At 46.2% G+C, this 20563-nt stretch overlaps 1 protein-coding gene across 9 annotated transcripts in view; it reads right to left on the bottom strand.

Annotated features, from left to right (window-relative positions):
• The window catches only part of arhgap12b (Rho GTPase activating protein 12b), a 75215-nt gene that overhangs the window by 8277 nt on the left and 46375 nt on the right, over positions 1-20563 (bottom strand). For 2 of the 9 annotated variants that reach the window (XM_035414463.1, XM_035414471.1), the window contains 12 exons: positions 16116-16391; positions 12875-13015; positions 12262-12342; positions 10964-11086; positions 7443-7517; positions 6557-6618; positions 6197-6278; positions 5102-5224; positions 1800-1901; positions 1275-1373; positions 669-771; positions 380-499 (listed from right to left, as the gene is read on the bottom strand). In XM_035414463.1, the coding sequence (XP_035270354.1) occupies positions 380-499; positions 669-771; positions 1275-1373; positions 1800-1901; positions 5102-5224; positions 6197-6278; positions 6557-6618; positions 7443-7517; positions 10964-11086; positions 12262-12342; positions 12875-13015; positions 16116-16391 (1387 nt within the window). Of the gene's footprint in view, positions 1-379; positions 500-668; positions 772-1274; positions 1374-1799; positions 1902-5101; positions 5225-6196; positions 6279-6556; positions 6619-7442; positions 7518-10963; positions 11087-12261; positions 12343-12874; positions 13016-16115; positions 16392-20190; positions 20435-20563 lie in introns of those variants that run through there. The other 7 variants (XM_035414470.1, XM_035414466.1, XM_035414464.1 and 4 more) reach the window with 7 other exon arrangements.

Raw genomic sequence — 20563 nt, 5'->3', positions numbered from 1 at the left:
ACTGCAGCCCTCCAGGACTGTTTTAACACCCCTGAACTAGACTATGCAGGGAAGGGTGATGAAATTCAAACTGCAGACGAACGGGTTGGTTGTTGGAGAAGCATGTAAACCCTCCCTCTGTATTTCTGTTCATGGCAAAGCTCAAACTGAGGGACGGACTAAAGCAGAGCTGACAGTGGCAGCAACGGGGACCACGGGGGGGGGGGGGGGGGGGGCACCACTATATTAAACATGTTGGTCACCTGATGTTCACATATTCTTACTGAGACTTCTGACACCACATTACCCGGCCTTGGCCAGAGTGAGCGTCTCAGAGCGAGCGTCTCAGAGCCTAGCGTCCTCTCTCTGACAGCGCTAACGCACGCAGCGCAGCAGGTACCTTTGATGTAGCCCTTGTCTCTGACCGCCTGCAGCGTGGGCCTGCGCGTGAGGAACCTCTTCAGCTTCACTCGCGTCTTCTTCTGGTCCGACGGGTCCATGCTGGCTGAGTTCTTCAGGACTGGGGGGGGGGGGGGGGCAAAGGTCAAAGAAAAATGAGAAAAATGCGCCAGCGGAACGCCTGCAGGTCCACAGGCCACTAGCGCGAACGCCGTCGGTCAGAAACGCGCAGAAGCGGTTAGGAGCCGCGCAGACGCACAGCGGCGATTGAGGAGAACGCTCCCTCTCACCTCTGCTCTTTTTGGAGTCGCGGTGCTCCTTCTCCTTGTCCTGCTTCTCAGCCCCTGGGGACTCGGGCATGTCCTCCTCAATGGCCTCGTCAGACTCCCAGGCCTGTGCAAACAACACATCGCCACTAGCAACGTCACTCCACAAATACATTTATACTATAAGAATAAGTCCATAAACCCAATTTTATAGTGTGTTTATAAATGTGTTCCTTCTTTTCCAAATTTGGATTGCCCAAACATATTTGTAAGTCAGTCTTATTGCCGTAAAGTCTTACACCCATTTGGCAAAAGCACAGCCATGCACTCACTCGCTCGGTGAGTGGTGCAAACACTGTGTTCCAGCTGCCATCAAGTGGAGACATGAGGTACTGCAAAAGCATCTTATGAATATACTCACAAGCCAAGCGAAAAAATACTGCAAAACAAAAAAATAACAGCATGTTCCTGCTGATGACTGACAGTTCAGACAACTGCTAGTAATGCGTGTTGTAATGAGCGTGCACTGAAATTTCTGTAAATATTACTGTTGCCCAGGTGACGACATGTGGTGTGATGGCGAGTGTGGGGGTGGGCGAGAGGGGGGCCGTATTTTAATTTCCCACTCACATGGGTACTGATGGTCTCAACCAGGGATCTGTACCAGTCATTTATGACACTGTCAATCTCAGACTGAATCAACAGTTCCGTCCCCTGGCGAGTCTTCAGCTGCGAAGAAACACAAATAATCAGCTTTGAAGAAAAACACACACAATCAGCAGCCAAGAAAAGGACATAGGTAATCAGATGTGAAGAAACACACACAGAATCAGTGGCCAGGAAAAAGACATACACAATCAGCTGTCAAGAAGAGTGCACACAATCTCAGCCTCACCAGCAGTAAATGTGATTTGTATTGTGTTTGTAGGAACACGTCCTGGAAAAACCGACGTAATTTAAAAAAGCTGCAAATTGCACCCAAGTTCATTGGACACTGAACCAATTCTGAAAACTGTACAAGTTGTAATGCTGTAACTGAAACACTAGGGGGAGTCACAGATACATGTACAGTAAATGTATTTTTCTAGAGCAAAGAGGTGCCTCAGGACAGTTTCCTCAAGCTGACGTGGTATGAAAGAGAACACTGAGATGTACCTCAATGACGTGCTTTTTGCTGGATTTGTCCTTGGAGGCCCACTCCACCGAACCCCCTCTGAGATCCACTGTGAACTCCGGTTTGGAGTTGCTCCCAAATTTCTACAGAGGAAAGAAAAGCAACATGTATGTGGACACTGATTTTCCAAAACGTGATGGAGAGTTAGTAGATTCTGAGATTAAATCACAACACACGGCAAAGAAACCATCTTCCAGTGACTCCATCGATTTTTTAAGCTGGAAGAGAAAATGGCAGACATACACCGCCTTCCTCTGCCACACTATCCCCAGTAAGAAAAGGGAGCACTTGGCTCCTTGCTCTGCCTACTTAGACAGGCATGCAGATATGAAATGGATGCCTGATACTCCCCACCCAACCCCCACCCCCACAATTCAGGGCCCATTACCATGATCCTACCCTGCTCAACCAATTCCAAACCTGACTACATCAAGCTCAAATAGTCAGTCACAACGCTAGACAGGACAGTGGGTCTCTCTGAGCTGTTACTGGATGAAGCGCAAATGCAGAAATGGGTCCTTTGCTGGGACTGGTTAGCAGGTCTTTTAGTCGCATGCCGTCATTGGCTGCCTTTGCAGTGAGAGTGACTGCAGCAAAGAGCTCACTTCAGTTAAAGCAGGGTGGCAGTGCAGATTAATGGTTAGAGAACTGGGCTTTCTACTCCAAGGCTGAAGGTTTTATTCCTGGTGGGGCTGCCATCACAGCACCCTTAAGCAAGGTACTTAACCTGAACAGCCTCACTAAAGAACAAGCTGTACAAATGGATTATACGTAGAATGTAAGGTGTGTAAGTCCACATTTACACCTGCTAATTGTAAATGTACATGTAAATGCAAAGGCTCCCTTCCAGTCAAGCCCCTTCAGGGTTGCAATTAGTGGAGAGGAATAACGAGCTTTGATTCAAAGCAATGTTTTAATAATTTAATAACTGACGAGAAGCACGCATGAGGCACGCTGAGTAAACATCACACGTCACCGAGGAGCACGGGCGCAGGAGGGGGAACGGCAAAGTGGTGCAGCCTGCACCATCCCCAGATCTGCCTCGGCTGATAAGGCCTGTGGCTGCGTATCTCACAGCAACGAGGGCTGAGACTGAGAACGCAGCCCGCCGCTTCCCCACTGCCTACAGAGGGGCAGCCATTTACAGAGCGGGTCAGACGCACGCGTCACAAAATGGGTGACAGTGGTCAGGGAACTGAGCTCGTGCCTTACATGGCGGCAGGTTGGACTCTCAGGCAGGGCACTGCCCTATTACCCTTCGGTTCTATAGTATCCAGCTGCATTCATTGACTGCAAGTAAGCGGTGTGAGCTGTGCGAGCGCATTTGGATGAGCGCACCTGCTAAATGGCTAAACTGCAACTGCTGAAAGTGTACCCAGGCAAGAGGGTAAAAAAAAAGAACTACTGGCAATTATGACAAAAGGCTCAGCACCAACAGCAGTTTACACACTTTAATAGTGGAACTGTAAGATTAAAGACCTACAGTTCTAAATACGCATTTTTTTGATAAAAAAAAAAAAGATTTAAAAACTTCAAATATGTAGATTCATTTCTTCACATTTGCATACATTTTCACATACTGAAAATTTTTCATTTTAATACATTAATCATAATTCATAATATACTACATATATAAAATACAGAACTGCATTAGCTCTAATGCCAAGGGTTGTGAATAAAGGTGTATACATTCAGCCAGAAAACTGATTCCCGGTAAATACTGAAATATTGCTGATCTTTTCCATTACCTTCATGAGAAAAGTGATTAATAAGGTAGTTCACTGAAGCATAAACCTAAATCTAAATCTAAATCTGGGCGGGACTACCAGAAAATCATCAACAGACTCAAGAGTCTTTCTTGAAATATACTTTGCTTTATATTCACTGACCAGATTCACTGACCAGAAACTGACCCGGTTTAGTCTAACCTGCTAAGATGTGCCTTCAATTGCATGTTCATGCCAAGAGAAATCCAATCAAATGGAAGCCCGGTTTGATGTTTACACGGTATCCTATTTAAAGACCCAAAACATGCTATCTGCGTGTGCTTTCAAGGGAAAAAAAAGGCACAGTTCGTAATCAGGTTTTCCCAATCAAATTAAGGACCCAGCAAGAATCGGCTGTGTTAATCGGATGAAGAAAACCCGGTAAGGCTGACAGAAGAACTCATCACACTCCCCCAAACCTAATCGCTCTGAAACGGAAGCCCTCCAGTGAACGGTCACCCATATTGATTGACTTTCGTAACTCAATTAAGGGTGCTCACGGAGCAGAGACCGGAGACGCTGCGATGGGGCCTCCATAAGGCCTCCATGGAAGGCTCCCAAGCATACGTCTCCATCCACATCAGAAGTGTTATTACTGTTCCTAAAGTCTCCTCCCACCGCTACCCCCTGCACTAGAGTTCGGGACAGACTGTATGGAGTGGGGATTTGTTATGATGATAGGGACAAGGTGAAGCACAGAAAAGGCATTATGGGCGGCTCTGCTGAGCTCTCTGGGATTTTGTAAGGTGCATTTAGGAGGAACTGAGCAGCAGTTCTGAGTTTAGGCAGCAATGAACTCCGGGTGTTCACGGGTTTAAATACTCAGCCTTGCCACTGTAGCTCTTAAAGGTTCACCTCTTCACCTTGACGACTCCAGCCGGCATTAAATGTGATATTAAAACGGCACACGGGAGGCTGGCGAATCTGCTTAAAGCCTGCTAAGCCAACGAATAATGAAGGGTAAACAGGTTACTCCACCAGAACACCATGCACACGCACACGCACACGCACACACACAGACACACACACACACACACACACACACACACACACACCTCGGCCCACAGCCTGGCGAGGGTTCCATTCTCATCTGCATGAACAGAGCCTGGGCTCACCCACTCATTCCCAAAGGCAACAGACAACTAATGGGCTTTGGTGCACCGTAGCTATCGTCCTCTGTTCCACTCCGTGAAAATCACCCTTTTGAAACAGCACACTGATCCACAACTGAGGGTGCAGTGACATTCCACACAATGACCAAAATCTGGGAATTCATGAAAGGAAATGCAGCGAAATCCACATGCAGGAATGCAGGCAGGCAAACCCAAGCTCTGTTTCAGGCGTCACGGAGCCCAGGCCAAAAGCGATCGCACTCCGAAAGCGCCGTGGCGACAGCCCTGAGGCCCAGGGTTCGAGCAGTGGCAGGCAGGAGAGAGGGGAGCAGAGCGCGTGCAAGCGAGCGAGAAGGACAAACGGACGGACGGTCGGCGGGCGGCATGCAGAGAAAACACACATACAGCGACGGCCGGGCCTGGCCCAGAGCGCACATAGGAGACAGCGGGGCGGGGCTTGACCGAGCGCCTCCAGTTGCTTAGCAGCGAGAGGAGCAGCTCAGGGATGGAGCCGCTGCGGTAGTATGACTTGATGGGAAAAGAAGGAGGGGATAAAAAAGTGTGATGTCACAGAAGTTCACAAAAAGTACAGAGACAGAGAGAAAACAGAGGATGGCGTACACACAGCACAGAGGAAGCAGACAGCCAGACAGACCCGAAAGCTTCACAGCCCCTCCCACTTCCCCAGAGACCGATGCAAGAGCTGCTTTCAAAGCTACTGACAGACCCCGACTTCCTCAGTGAAACTCTGAAAAGAATGAGTATTTACAGCATACCACTAAATATTCATAACCTTTGCTGTATTTTAAATGTTAAGAATGCCTGGCTGTATTTTAAATGTGAAGGCAACTGACAAATTTACAGGAAGTTCAAGAACTTAGCTGATTTTCATCAGGAAATAAAACATTGCGTTTTAAGCATTTAGTCAGTTCTTAATAGTGATTTCTAATTTTGATCAATGTTGTAAAATGCAAAAGGCAACTTTGAGAAATATATTTCTGTATTTATTTGTTCATTATACATAATTTCTGTCCTTAAATAGTCCATATGAATATTTAACACTTCTTTACTTCAGGAGCTGATAGTTATACATTACAAATATATTAGCTGGCCAGATCATGCTGTGAGTTTAAGAACCCATTACAAGTAAAGATGAATACTCCGCTGTATTTTACAAATATATTCCAACTGTGGTGAAGCTAAATCCAGAGACTGTGCTTTTCCATCGGACAAGGAATGCCATGAGGAGACAAAGACAAAGACCAGCCAACTGTACTTCAGACATGGTGTGGAATCCATCCCATTTAGCCTCATGGTACATCATCCACATCCCATAAACTGAGGCCGATAACATGTGAGCAACTGGACTGCAAAAGAACAGAGCTGTGGTGGAAAAAGCAACCCCTACTTTGCACAGCGTGACCTGCTAGAAACGACTGACCGCGTTTCTCCTGCGGTCGTTCCATGGCTGCCCGACCGCGTGAGTCACAGGAAACTTACCCAGCTGGTGCCGCTCCCCTGGCCCTTAGCGAAGAGCAGAGAGGAACCCTGGAGCACGGTCCACGAGGAGGTCCAGTTCTTTCTGCAACCACAGCACAGACGCATCAGACCCACTGGACCCAACCAATCTTAGACAATAATCAATAAAGCTATCCTTCAACCAACCACTCACAAACCTGCACGTTAATAAAGCTCACATGCTAACTCGGTCATCAAAGCTTAGTCATCAAGCAGAATCACACAAAGTGTGATTTTACAATACGGACATTTTAGGATAATACTCAGTTATTAATGCTTAATTAATGTTAATAAGTACAGTGTACATACATATAGCTGCCACAGTAACTCCCCAGTACATACCGTACTTTCTTTCCATTCTCAGTGATCTTGGTGACATTCAGAACTCCACACTTCTCAGAAGGCTACAGAGTCAAACAGAATAAAACAACACCTTATTGTGAGCAAAGACAGTGCAGAAAAATAAATATTTAAAAACCTCCTGACAAAAACCTGTAGAGGCTAAACCTGTACCCTTGTCAGGTGTGAGCACGCTGCAGAAAAAGAGACTCACACGCAAGCACACACACGCTAACACTGCTGAACCACACGCAAGGCCCGCCCTGTTCAGGAGAGTAAAAGCGGGCTTTGGATGAGCTGACAAGCCTGGCCTGTGCAAAGGCCACCACAGGAGCTACAAGGAGCTGCGACACTGACACGCAAAGGGAGACAACTGCAGAAACCTCATTAACGACCCCCACCTGCCCCCGTCACCGTGACACCCAAGTCCTCACGCTCATGGTTTACAGCGTTGCCTTGGCGACATTCGTAAGAGGATAAAACGGAGCACCTTACGAATGGAAGCAGCTGAGAGGAGGATTGTGGGAATGGTGTACTTCTTCAGATTTGCCAGGGGAGGCCAGGGAGTAGACCTCATTTACCTGCCATGCATCAGGCCTGCTTCCTTTGATTGAGATACCTGTGCACTGACAACAATCAGGACTGCGGCCTATCATCTGCCTGTTTCTAAACCCAAACAGAAACAGGAACTACTGGTTAACAGCTGGGCAGGTATAACACCCGCTGGTTTTGGGTGCCCAGGTCTTTGCACACACATTATCAGTGGTTTTTCACCACTGCTCACACATGGCCGGTAGATGAGGTCAGCAGGGCGGAGGAGAGAGCAGGCGGGGCAGGGCAGGGTGGGGCGGGGTTAGAGGAGCGCAGCAGGACAGGAGGGGATACTAACGGTAGTAGGGGGCTTGGGAGATGAGGGACAGGAGTCAGAGCCAGGGGAGCTCTGTTTGGGACTTGTCGTAGAGTCCTGGGGATGAGAACGGCATCATAAATAAGTGAATGAGACATCTACACCCAACAGTAAGGTGGAGTATTTACCTCACAAATATAGATAACATCTACACCCAACACCAAGGTGGAGCATTTAACTCACAAATATGGGTAACATCAGCACCCAACACCAAGGTAGAGCATTTACCTCACAAATGTGGATATCATCTACAGCCAACATCAAGGTAGAGCATTTACCTCATAAATATAGATAACATCTACACCCAACACCAAGGTGCAGCATTTACATCACAAATAAGGTGCACATCTACAGCCAACACCAAGGTGGACAGTTCACCTCACAAATATAGATAACATCTACACCCAACACCAAGGTGGAGAATTCACCTCTCAAATATGGAACACATCTAGAGACAACACCAAGGTACAGCATTTACACCTCATAAATATGGATATCATCTACAGCCAACACCAAGGTGAACGATTTACCTCACAAATATGGATGGAATTTAAAGCCAACAACAAGGTGGAGGATTTTCTTCACAGACACAGATCACTTTGTAAAAACTTGTCACGTGTACAGACTACACCAATGTGAAATGCTGACACCACAATAAACTACTGGTCCTGAAGAATCACAGAGTCTGCTGTTTTTTGTTTTCACTTTAAGATCAGCAACTGATACATATCCCATGAAATCAGCTGACCTGAGTTAACCTAGTAAACAAATGCCTTAACTGATCAATAGCTGCCCGACTCAAGTGTTGAGTAACAGCAAAACCCAGAAGACCCTGAGGCTCTCCAGGACCAGGATTGAAGATCGCTAACATAGGGTGAGACTGAAAACAGCAAAAGTAGATACATTTAGCAGAGTCATAGCATAGTTTACACTTGAGACATAAATATTGATTAAGGGGGTTGAAATACAGATTGATTGGGAGTTGTATATTTACCACAATCAACTACATTAGTGTTTCTGGTCAATTCAGCCATGGCACGAGAATAAACATAGAGCATTCCCATCAGCCTAGTTAAACATCAGCATGTGTCCTTTATCCTTCATTCAAGGAAGAACTTTAACCTCATTTAAAGGTAGTTAATATATGTGGTTAAAGAATATATACATATTTGAGCCTATCCAACCCTTGATGTCTGGAACCAGAAGTGGAAGTCCAGGGGTGAGAAAGTAAAAGTCCTGCCATGTGTTTCTTCTACCCATGAACTCAGCCAGCTGATTTCACTAATCAGTACTACCTCCTGGCTAAATAATTGTGCTAATTAGCAAGTCCAGGTGACTGGAACAAAATACTGGGAGGACTTTTACTTTCTGAACCTGGATTTCCACCTCTGTCTGGGACTTATACTTGACTGCTTCTATCATGTTTAAGAGCATTTCTTCCATTCCATTCTTATGGTGCTCTTTTAAGTTAGTGAAAATATCCCATCAGGACTACTGCAATTCCCTCATCACTGGTCTCTCTGCCTCTACCTCATCAGACCTCGGTTCCTCAACCATTACATAGCTATTTGCCAAAACTACAACCAGAGCCGTGTCACTCCCCTTCTAAACTCCCAGGACTGACTTCTGATATTGGCTCGCATCATTTGAAAATCGGGGTGCTAGCCTATCAGGCAGCTAAAGGCACTGCTCTGTTAATCTTGCAATTCCCCCTTCAACCCCTGTATGCCTGCATTTCCAGGTCACGTTTCACATCTATCCCCCCCCCACCCTTCTGAAGACCCACCTCTACAGACTGCATCATGGTGACCCTCTTTATTTACCCCCTTCTTTCTTTTTGGATTTCCTTTTGAAATTACACTTTTATAGGTACAATGGTGTACAAATATGTTAGCTACTGCATGCATACTGCATAAAAGTACGTGGAACCTGACACCCAACATCTCTTCCAAAATTATGGTCATTAATAAGGAGTTGGTTCACCGTTTGCTGATATAACAACTTCCACTCTTCTGGGGAGGCTTTATACTAGATGTTGGAGCATTGCTTCAGGGATTCGCTTACATTCTGCCAGAAGGGCATTTATGAGGTCATGCACTGATTGGGCAATTAGGCCTGGCGCTCAGTTGGCTTTCCAATTGATCCCAAAGGTGTTGGGGTTGAGGTCAGGGCTCTGTGCAGGCCAGTAAAGTTCTTACGCACCATTCTCGACAAAAGCATTTCTATACAGACCTCACTGTGTGCCCAGAGGCATTGTAATGCAATGCTGAAACAGGAAAGGGCCTTCCCCAAAATGTTGGGGAAGCACAAAATCATTCAGATTGCCATTGTATGCTGTAGCATTATGGGGCATAGCCCAAACCATGATAAACAGCTCCAGATACTTCCGGTCAAAGGTGTAGTTGTATGTACTTCAGTATGTAATACTAATTGTCAGATTGCCTAGGCAAATTTTACACTTGTTGATTATAAACTGGCCTTCAGTGCTTTCTTGATATCACACTTTTGTAGTCCTGAAACTAACAATGATGTTCTCCACTTCTGCAAGTCACTCTGGATGAGATCATCTGCTAAGTGACAGTAATGTAATAAAATATGAAGTCGCAGTATCACCCACAGCCATGCTAATAGATTAATCAAGTCCACCATGGACTCTGCGTTCCCCCTGACCTCCAGCACAGCCAACCAACCAGACGCAGTCATTACGCAGTGCAGTGCCTGGGTTCACTGAAAGTTAAGTGAATTACTGCTATTTCAGGAACAGGCATCCCGGTATTATCATTTTCAGGGCAGTTGGCTTTTTGAGTGTAGGATGTAGAATGGCAAGCAAGAACAACAATATACACTGAGGTACAGCCTTTAGGGTTAGGTATGTCTGAAGGCAAAGGAAGTGCCACTGCGTTAAGAGGTGCATTTACAGGCGGACACAAACGGACACATTTCCTGCCGTGTGTGGCTGTGTCAATGTTGGAAACCACAGTGTCCGTGTCAGAAAGTCCAGATACTAGGCATAAATTACCAGAAACTCCTGACTGACAAACCCCAAATTTCTCTGAAATTTAACAGGCCGGATATCTTCCATTTTGCATGCAGTGTACATTGCACACAAGAAACGGAAGTGCCGTAAGATCATTTCAGTTGCGTTCTCTGACTCAGGGCTTCGTAACATTGCTGCAAAGGTTTGCTGATTACTGATGTTGCTCAGCACCTCACTGACCAATCAAAGCAATCGATTTACACAACATGTTCCACGCTTTTCTCTTATCTTCCACACAGTCACTTTTCCCACTCCTCCGATAAGGCTTAAATCCCCTACCGTGCTGAGCCAGGCTCACAAACAGCGTCCATTTCAAACAAGACTACAGCCAACTTAACGTCAACACTGTCGCGGAGTCACACTAAGTTCACAGGACCACAATCCTATATGGTGTGCAGCACACACGCTTGTGAGCAGTGGAAGAGCGCACGTTTCCGGGAGGCGTGCTGGACAGTAGCGCCCTTACCTTGTCATTGACGTCCAGCATGTAGGTGCTGTGCCTCCACTTGGTCAGCACTATGGGCTCGGGCCTCCGGTCCAGGCTGCGGCTTTTGGGCATGTCATCAGGCTGCGGCGGGGAGAGGTTGTACTACAGAGAGAGAGCAAGAGGGAGAGAGAGAGAGAGAGAGAGACATAGAGACAAAGAGAGAGAGAGACAGAGAGACAAAGAGAGAGAGAGACAGAGAGAGACATAGAAACAAAGAGAGAGAGAGACAGAGAGAGACACAGAGACAGAGACAGAGAGAGGGCAGAGACAGGGACAGGGACAGTGCATCAGGCAGAGAACTCCACATGAAAAAATACAAGGGAACAAATACTGCACCCTCCAGTACCTCTCCCCTCACGGCCCGGAACGCCATCTAGTGAGCCGCGCCCCTGTGAGAGCACGGCACCCGCGTCGTGTTCCTGGTTCCCCGGAGACGCACGTCCACCGCGGACATTCACACAGTCCACTGCCCACCAACGTTAGCGAGCGCTACTCCTAAGCTGGCCCTGATCTCTATTAACTTAACCAGATTAGCAGCCTTCTCATTTTAGCACCATCACAAATGAATAAAGCTGGATCACTGGGCGCTAGTGAACCACAGGAAGCACATATCTGGTGTAAGCAACAGATTTATGGTAGGGCGTAGGTTTAAGATTATCTCTATTTTTAAGATGCTTCTCTATTAAGGGAGGAACTGAAATCTCTTTAACTGTGTGCCATACAAGAGTGAACGGCCAAACTAGAAAAACTAAGAGTTGTGTGTGTGTGCGCAAGTGTGCGTGTGTGTGTGTGTATGTGTATTATTGTACATGTGCGCGTGGGTTAGGAACAGGGACAGGAGAAGTCGGCTGGACGGTACAGAATTTCCCTCCCGCACAGTTAGCAGACATGAGCAGGAGTGAAAGAGCCCAAACAGAGCAGCAGTCTCTCGCTCTCGCCGCTCGCCCATTCTGAGCCCACCTGACCCTGCCTGGAGCCTGTACTTCCCATAACCAGCCAGTGGGGCGGAACTGTAACTACTCTTTTGTACAGTCAGTGTCCATGCCTTAGCAACACTGTGTAATGAAGTCACATTCTATCATACAGAGTAGGAGAGCAATAGCACCCGGGAGGGATAGCAATTGGGCATGGGGACGGGATGACAATTTCTCCCCATCTCCCCCATCATTTGGAGCTCCCAAAACAGATACCCCACCCCCAGACAGATGGCATCCTAGGTGCCTGCCCTTGTGGCCTATGCTGAGAACTGGCTCTATTATGAATGTTGTGGGACTCACTTTGGGCAGTTCCCATTCTGACCTGGACCCATCAGCGCTGTAGTAGTACGGCCGTCCTTGTTCATCCACGTGCTTTATCCACTGAAAACACGGACAGAGAGAGATGAGAAATCCTGAAACAAATGTCTGCACACCCATGCATGCACACGTGCACGCACAGACACACACACACACACACAGACACTGCAGTAGCAGTATTTAAACAAGGTATTATAAATTTTTTAAAACATTTTCAATTAAATTTAAATCAATGACAAGCACTTATAAGCAATATTCATGATCAAGTACTGATATTCTTTTAGAAACCCATTAGGCATACAAGACACCCATGAATTTTAGTCCCTGTCTGTTAAATGGGGCAAACCCACACACCCACCACCCCACAGCTGGTCCTCCTGGGGGTCTGTGTTTAGCAGATGAGGATAAAACGGGTTGGTGTGAACAGCAGCAAAAAAATAAAAAAATGCTCACACCTTCCACCATAGGCTTCTCCAATCTTCTTCCTGTACCCTGACCCCATGACCCCATGACCCCCCAGGAGGAGCAGAGGAGGACGGGAAGACAGACAGAAAAATGGAAAGGACAGACAGACCATCAGAAGAGACCCCTGTACCTTCTCATTAGTATATTCACAGACATACAGGGTGTGTCCGTGCTCATCCAGCTCCTCTGACCAGCCCCTCAGGGGGGACCCGTACTGGCTGTCTGATTGGCTGGAGTACGCGCTGTGGCAGTTCTCCTCCGATGACAGAGGCTGGGATCAGCAGGCGCGGAAGAGAGGGAAAGAGGGAGGGAGAGAGAAGAGAGGAAAAGACTGTTCGGTGATTCATTGCGGGGAAGGAGGTGACTGTCGTCCGGGAAACCCAGAGGCAACCATCAAATCAGGAGATGAAAGAGTTTCCCCCAAAGATAAAATAATCATCGTCAATCAAGAGCCAGAGAGATCACCCAAAAAAAGAAATAATGAACCCAATACAGACTCAGGTAACCCACAATGCTTTACATTGGTACCAATTTTATAAAATGATTATGAATTTAGGTTTGGCATCTGTACCAAACTGATCTGGGCAAGTGATTGAGTTTATAGAAGCAGAAAGTGACACCCTTCAAAGATGATGATTAAATATAAACAGTGTTATGTGCCACAATTATAGTGTACAATAACAATAAATACTTCTATATATAAATATAAGTAACACAAATGTGATACATTTTTCCACCCAACCAAGAAAACAGCAAAAAATGAAAATAATATGAACACAAAGAAATAAATAAACTGTACTAACCATTCAAAACATTGTAATTGGTGGACTAACTTTTTTAGCACAGAAGCCTATGAAAACTGTTGATGTTGACGTTGATGGAACTCGTCGGAAGCTTGTGGTCGAAAACTGAGAATCGCTACGAAGACAACCACAGCCTTGATCAACCGCACTCCTTCCTGCTGGAGCCGCGCTGTAAGCATGCTCTCATCTGCATCTGCTCAAGTGTCACCGGGATTCACAGCGACGGATTCAGACTGTATGTCAACCTTCAAAAGGCTACGCTAAGCACACACCGTTATGAGGCGGCACATTGTAGCACATTTGCATTACTGCAGCGGACCGAATCACACTGGCCACAGGGTGGTAGTGTGGAGCTATTTTGTCATCATTCTCATGTACAATATTTTTCCAGCGCTTTTTAAATTGGGATGGCAGGTACGCCATCCCGCCAAGTGACGCCTTGGGCATATACATTACAACACGCAATCAAACTGATGAAAACACATCAGGAAGTACACTTACCTGTAACACCACACATACAGTAAAAGCACAAGAAGCCATTTTGAAAAACCCAGATCTCCCTGCTGGTTTTAATGAGGATACATTTAAGAGTTGGTATGAGAGAGGTACTCAGGAAGTCCGCCGTTTATTTGCGGGTGGTGTTTTTCAGACTAAAATTCTTTTCAGCTTCCGCCATCTCACTTCAATACATTTTTTTCACGTTAGACATATGATACGTTCAAAACAACAATCCCTAGATGAACACTCAAAGCTTGACGAATTACTAAACGCTACAGACGACGCAGATAAGGTTACATCTAAGGTATATAAAACATTAATAAATAATAAAAATGTGTCATCAAATACCCTTTATCTAAAATGGGAAAAGGATTTAGAGGAAAGTATCTACAAGGAAGACCGGATGTATATCTGTTTGAGGACACACAACTGTAGACATAGGTTGGCACAGTACGAAAATGTTACATTGAGTATATTTTACACGTGAGAAACTTAATAAGATTAATGGGGAAATTTCGTTTCTATCCTGGCACTGTAAGTGACTTAAAGGTACACATCTCCATATTTTTTGGGACTGTCCCAAAATCATCTCTTACTGGTAAGAGGTACTTCACTTGATTTCTAATTGTCTCCAGTCTTCTATTCTTTATCACCTGTGGCTATGCTTACTTGGAAAAATTCATTCTTATCGCTCGAACAGTTACCAGAAAAGATATATGGATTTGGCATTAATAGCTGCTAAAAAGTGTATTACTGTAAATTGGAAATCAGGTGAACCCCATTCAGCTACTCATTGGTTTAATGAATTTTCAAGCTACATCCTCTTAGACAAAATATTCCATAGGCAAAGGGGTAAAGATGCAGACTTTAACAATATTTGGCAAAACCATATATATTATGTAAATGGACGGAGTGTAGCACAGTGGGTAAGGAACTGGGCTTGTAACCGAAAGGTCGCAGGTTCGTTTCCCGGGTAGGACACTGTCGTTGTACCCTTGAGCAAGGTACTTAACCGAAATTGCTTCAGTATATATCCAGCTGTATAAATGGATACAATGTAAAAAAAATGCTATGTAAAAGTTGTGTAAGTCGCTCTGGATAAGAGAGTCTGCTAAATGCCTGTAATGTAATGTAATGTAATGTAAATGTAAGATTATCTTGTGACGAATGCTTTTTCTTATTTCACCAAATGTCCTTGCGTGTGAGCTGGTATTTTTGTCAGCTTTATGTTTAGATGTGTGAATGCACCCACATCTATGTATGTAAGCATGTTAATGTAAGTCGCTTTGTGGGTAGGTGTGTAAAATAATCTAAGAATTAGTAATTATAACAGGTTCCCCTCCATTTATCCATTTATTAATTTCATTTTATTTCATTTTTAATCTAAGCACCTAAACTGCCTTCTCATGTATTAATTCATGTTCATGTTTTTTTTTGTAAGTTTGTGTCTTTGTCCTTTTCATGTAACACAAAAAAATGTACATAAAAATAAATAAATAAAAGCAAAAGCACAAGAAGGATGAGTGAAAAGCAGAACAGGCCGCTCTGCCCATTCAGGCTTTCGGGCGTGTAGATGCACTGCCTCACAAACTTTGCTCCTGCCAGCTGGGTTTCACAGGTCTGATCACACACACAACCCTAAGCCCGCTTAGCGCTGTTTAAATACAGCAGCAGCTGGGACCCGGCTTCGGCCTAGGCCTGCTTTCACTTTCACACACCGCTGGCTGTAATGAGAGCCGGAATGGACACCCATGCAGGGAGATGTGCCTAGAATGCCAGCAGTCTCCTAGGAAACATGCATGTGTGAGCTCGGATTGATTACCGGAGGTCAAAGGTGGCAAAGAGAGAGAACGCACTGTACTACAGCTCTATGGGCCCGTGGCAAAGGCTCCTTCCTGTTTGGTGGGAGGGAGGCAGGGTTTTGGGGGTGCGGTTGTTTGATGGGTGGGACATTCCCCCTGGAGGCGGGGTTTTGGGGGTATGGTCATTTGGTGGGTGGGGTTTTGGGGAGGCGGTCGTTTGGCGGGGGGGACGTCCCCTCCGGGGGCGGGGTTTCGGAGGCGCGGTTACCTCTGTGTCCCCGGTGCTGTGGGGATCCCCCCGGCTGGCGCTCCCGGTGCTGCTGCTGGCGTCGCGGGTTCGCGGCGGCTTCCAGGTGCGCTCCTGCGTGGCGCGGTTGAAGTAGAAGTGGCGGCCGCTGCCGTCCCTGTACGTCTCCCAGTCCCCCACCGTGTGCAGCGGGGAGCTGGAGGGCTGAGGCGGCAGGCTGGACTGCGAGATCTTCAGCTCCTGCAGGTTAGCGTAGACCGGAGACTCGGGCCTGCCCTGACCCGTGGGGGACGCCGTCTGCAGAACAGCGGGAGAGGAGACGACGTCAGACCACTCACGCAGAGTTAAAAAGGCATGAATACCGGTTTAGACCAGTCACATATTGAGTCAATTTTGATAAAAAGCCACCCTGCCAATGGTCATAAACGTCCTGGTGAACTCATCTTTTCCATATTTCATATCAGGGTATCTGGGAGGCACCATTCCTGACTAATAACAGCTGGCAGTGTGGAGGGCTGACGTATTGTCTGGATCGAGACCCAACATTGCTGCAGAAACCCAAGGAAACGCAGCCTACTCTTGGTGGAAAGAGACTAGCTAGTCATCCAGTCAAAGGCCAATGAGAGTGTCATGGCTTGATTTTCCAGTGTCTATACTATTCAAGATGCAAACATTTATTTGTCACATACACAGTTATACTACTACAAAGGCGCAGTGAAACCCGGGCCTCTCACTCGTCCAAACATTCTTAGGCAAACATGTTAACAGTCAGCTAAAAGCGAAATCGCCCTTAGCCAAGGGCAACGTTGTTACTTTTGAATCAGAGGGTTGCGTCGTCACGGAAACCCGCTACGAGACCTTCGCTCCACCGCACCTGTACTGTGCCCTCACTAGCGAGATAGCCGAGTGACACCCACTACACCAGTAAACCACTAGAATGTCGTGGAGCAAAAGTTCAATGACGAGATGCATATGTACTGCATAAATATGCAAGGAAGGAGCACAACACTAATAATGAATATAGAGTGTAAAGATATACAAGCATAGCTGTGCAAACAGACGTCCAAAACTTTACTAAAAGACTCAGCCCGATACTGTGGCTAACATCTTTACCAACAGTGCCATTCAGGAAGACGAGTATAAAAACTATGTGTGTGCGTGTGTCTGTGTGTGTGTGTGTGTGTGTGTGTGTGTGTGTGCATGTGTCTGTGTGTCTTGTGTGTGCGTGTGTGTGTGTGCGTGTATACATGTGCTTTGTGTGACTCATTTTTCTCAGGAAACAGCTATAAAAATGACAACCAATCTGTGGTGCGTGTGCAGGAGTCTGAATAGCCCTGAAAGGCAGAATGGAATGAAGCGCGATGGAAAAGATGCGGAAAGGCTGACCAGCTGCGAGAGATAAGACCCAGAGTGCCCACATGGCTTCCTGTCTCTCTCTCACAGATCTGCAGTTATCACAGCAGACCTCCTGTCAAACCGGATACAGCGCAGAAAATATAACCTGTTGCACAGATACAACACACCCACAACTCTCATCAGCCCACAGAACACAGCCTAGCCTGACCTGACCTGTGTCGATTGGCGAGGGCATTTATTAGCCTAAGTGGCTACAAAATGTAAAAGTTCAAGACATAATCAGATGTACTGAACCGTACAGTGTGAGATCGAGAAGAAAAGAAGATTTTGAGAAGAAGAACTTGATGGGTCTAGCACATAGATACTTTTATTTTGACAGACGGTGCAGTGGTCAAACACAGAAAGTGCCTACTGGCCCTCTCTTGCCAGCTTGAGAGATTTTAGTGACTCTGGTGCAAGCTGTGAAAGGAAGGAAGTTGCACACGCTGAATGCAGGTGGGAAAAAAACGGCCGGTTTGCACAATGTCCACCGAAGCACAAATTTCAACACGACCATCGAGGCGCAGCGAGCGCTTTAGAGATAAGCCGGCACTTCCCTGTGGCCATGCTTCGTGTTCATGCAGTCTGTCTGTGAGGAAGGGAGCTGAAACAGAACTGGAACCTGCGGCACACAAGACACCCCCCCCCCCAACACACACCCCCACCCTGCAAGACCACATTTGCATTCTAATGAACGCACACTCCCTGGAAATCTGTTCTGCTGATGAAGGGAAGTGATCTTCTTCCTGTGTAGTCCAAACCCACAAATATGCAACTATACCAGGCGTTGAAGGGAGGTATCCCAATTTCATGCAATGCACTGGACCTGAAACGAACTGACCAAAATGACATTTATACCTTCACCTACTGGCAGAACCAATGCAATAGGGCAAGGGCTTTGAATTCTAAATAAAATTAGGGGTGGGAATCCTCACTAAAATCGAAATCTTTTAGCAAGATGTTTACATGTTGACAGCCAACTGCAATTATGCAATGTAACACAAAATGCTATTTACCATAACAACACAGAGTTTACTTCCCTTAGCAACAGGGACCACAAAAACAAGAATGAAACATGTTCTTGCCTGTGTAAGCATCTGGACACTCATACTAAAACTCCAAACTGCCCGGCATGGCATGCCTCATTTAACAGTCACAACTTGCAAATTATGATCCGGGGTATGCCACAAGAAAGTCACTGCCCCTTTCACAACACGATTAGCATTAATGTTAACTACCATACCCCAGCAGTGCCAGGCCTCAGGACTCCAAAGCACCTTAGCAAAAAAAACTCCATTAACCTACACAACCCCTGCTGGCTTACCCACAATTCCAAAGGCATCTTTGCTAATTCTACATAGATGGGGGAGGATGCATTGCTGCTTAAAATAGGCGACTTCAGGGTGTTCTTCTGAAATTCTGTTGCACAGTCTATGCACAGCTTCTCTAATCCATTATGGACCTCGAATGACCGTTCTGAAATGAACACAGATTCCGAAAAACAAACATACAGGGTACTGAGGGATGCTCTGTAGATGGGAGTTGAACTTATGGTAAGAACGGGTACATCTAATTAGAGCATTGATTTAACTGCACTCTCTGGACAGAGAGCCATAAGTACTTCAAAACCAACCCAACAGAAAGGGATGAGCTGGAGACACTGCAGAAATGCTGCAGTAACTCAAAGAGTACTCAACGAATGGAGAAATGGGAACTGCCGGGTGCCTCACCCTGTTACGGCATGGTTAGAGGGTGAGGGTGAGGGTGGGGCCTCACTGGCAGTGCCCACTGTGGCCAGCAGCCTGGCAGAATGAGGTGCTGTCAGACAGGCACAGCACGGACCAGCACTGCCCGGGGATGGGAAGGTTTCAAATCAGCCGAGTTCACAGCGGCCCATCGTGCCTTTAAAGTGTCCTCCTCAGACCCACCTCTGTGGGAGTGCGATATGCAAACCGCCTCAGAGGATGCATGCGTGTCTGTGTTTTCACAGATCTGTGGTGGACGTCACAGCAATGAACGCGGGTATATAAATACATACATGTCTGTATACATAGACACAGACACTCACACATACACAAGATTGGGCTTTCTAAATTTGGCAAAAAAAAAAAAGAGGCGAAGGTTTAACCAACTGAAAAGATAGAAGCAGTCAAAAAAAAAAAACTCAGCATCTTTTGTTCTCTCATGCAACCATCCTACTTTTCTTTTTCAATCCTCATTAATAACAGCTCGGCGGGTTGCCTTTGGGCCAAATAATGTGCGCGCAGGTACGAGAAGGATGTTTTTTTGTATGTCTGTGAGAGTTACAAGGAATGATAACATGTTCTTAAAAGTTCAGCACTGCAGACGAATTGGTTTTTCAAAAGTGAACGTCTAAACATTTTACTGACTAACCACAGCGAAGTTGCACAACCAAAATGGACGAAAGTATTTGCCATATAGGGCATCAGAAATGAAATGCACAGGGAGATAAGGCTGAAATCAGTTTCATTTCTGCTGATAGAAACACAGATTAATATCTAATGCAGATTAAATGAAAATACATTACATGCGAGCCAGAGTTTGCAGCATGAACAGTCTCAACCAAAGCTGCTGCCATAGCATAGGCTAGCGAGGCCACTGCTTATCATTTTCACCTGCATGATCTAGACTGAAGAAAGCAAAGCTCATTTCTCAGACTTGCACAATGGGGAGCCATCACCTGTGGTCCAGGAATGCTGACGAAGACGTCATCATCATCCTCATCAGGTCTGCGGTAGCCTCTAAAAGAACGGAATCTGAACATGGTGCTAGAAAGCTCATCTAGTCCTTCTTTCTGTCTTTTTCTCCACCTCCCACAACTACAGCTTTCTTTATCCGTACGTCTGTCAGTCAGAGTGAGAATCTCTGACTGCTGTGGGTAAAGCCAGACCGCTCACAGCTCACACGCGCGTAGACAGAGAGACACGCAGACACACACAGGAAGTAACTGTGGGAAATCCCTCCCTCTAGACTCTTCCTTCTATTGCACAGCACAACTGAGGTGAACGTGTCTTTCCACAAGACCCATCCAGCCACCCGAAAGTAGTGACACC

Source organism: Anguilla anguilla, chromosome 4, assembly GCF_013347855.1.
Source record: "Anguilla anguilla isolate fAngAng1 chromosome 4, fAngAng1.pri, whole genome shotgun sequence".
In the NCBI taxonomy this organism is placed as follows: Eukaryota; Metazoa; Chordata; class Actinopteri; order Anguilliformes; family Anguillidae; genus Anguilla; species Anguilla anguilla.
Note: the sequence above shows the minus strand (reverse complement) of the source record. Positions and strands in the feature narration are given on the sequence as shown.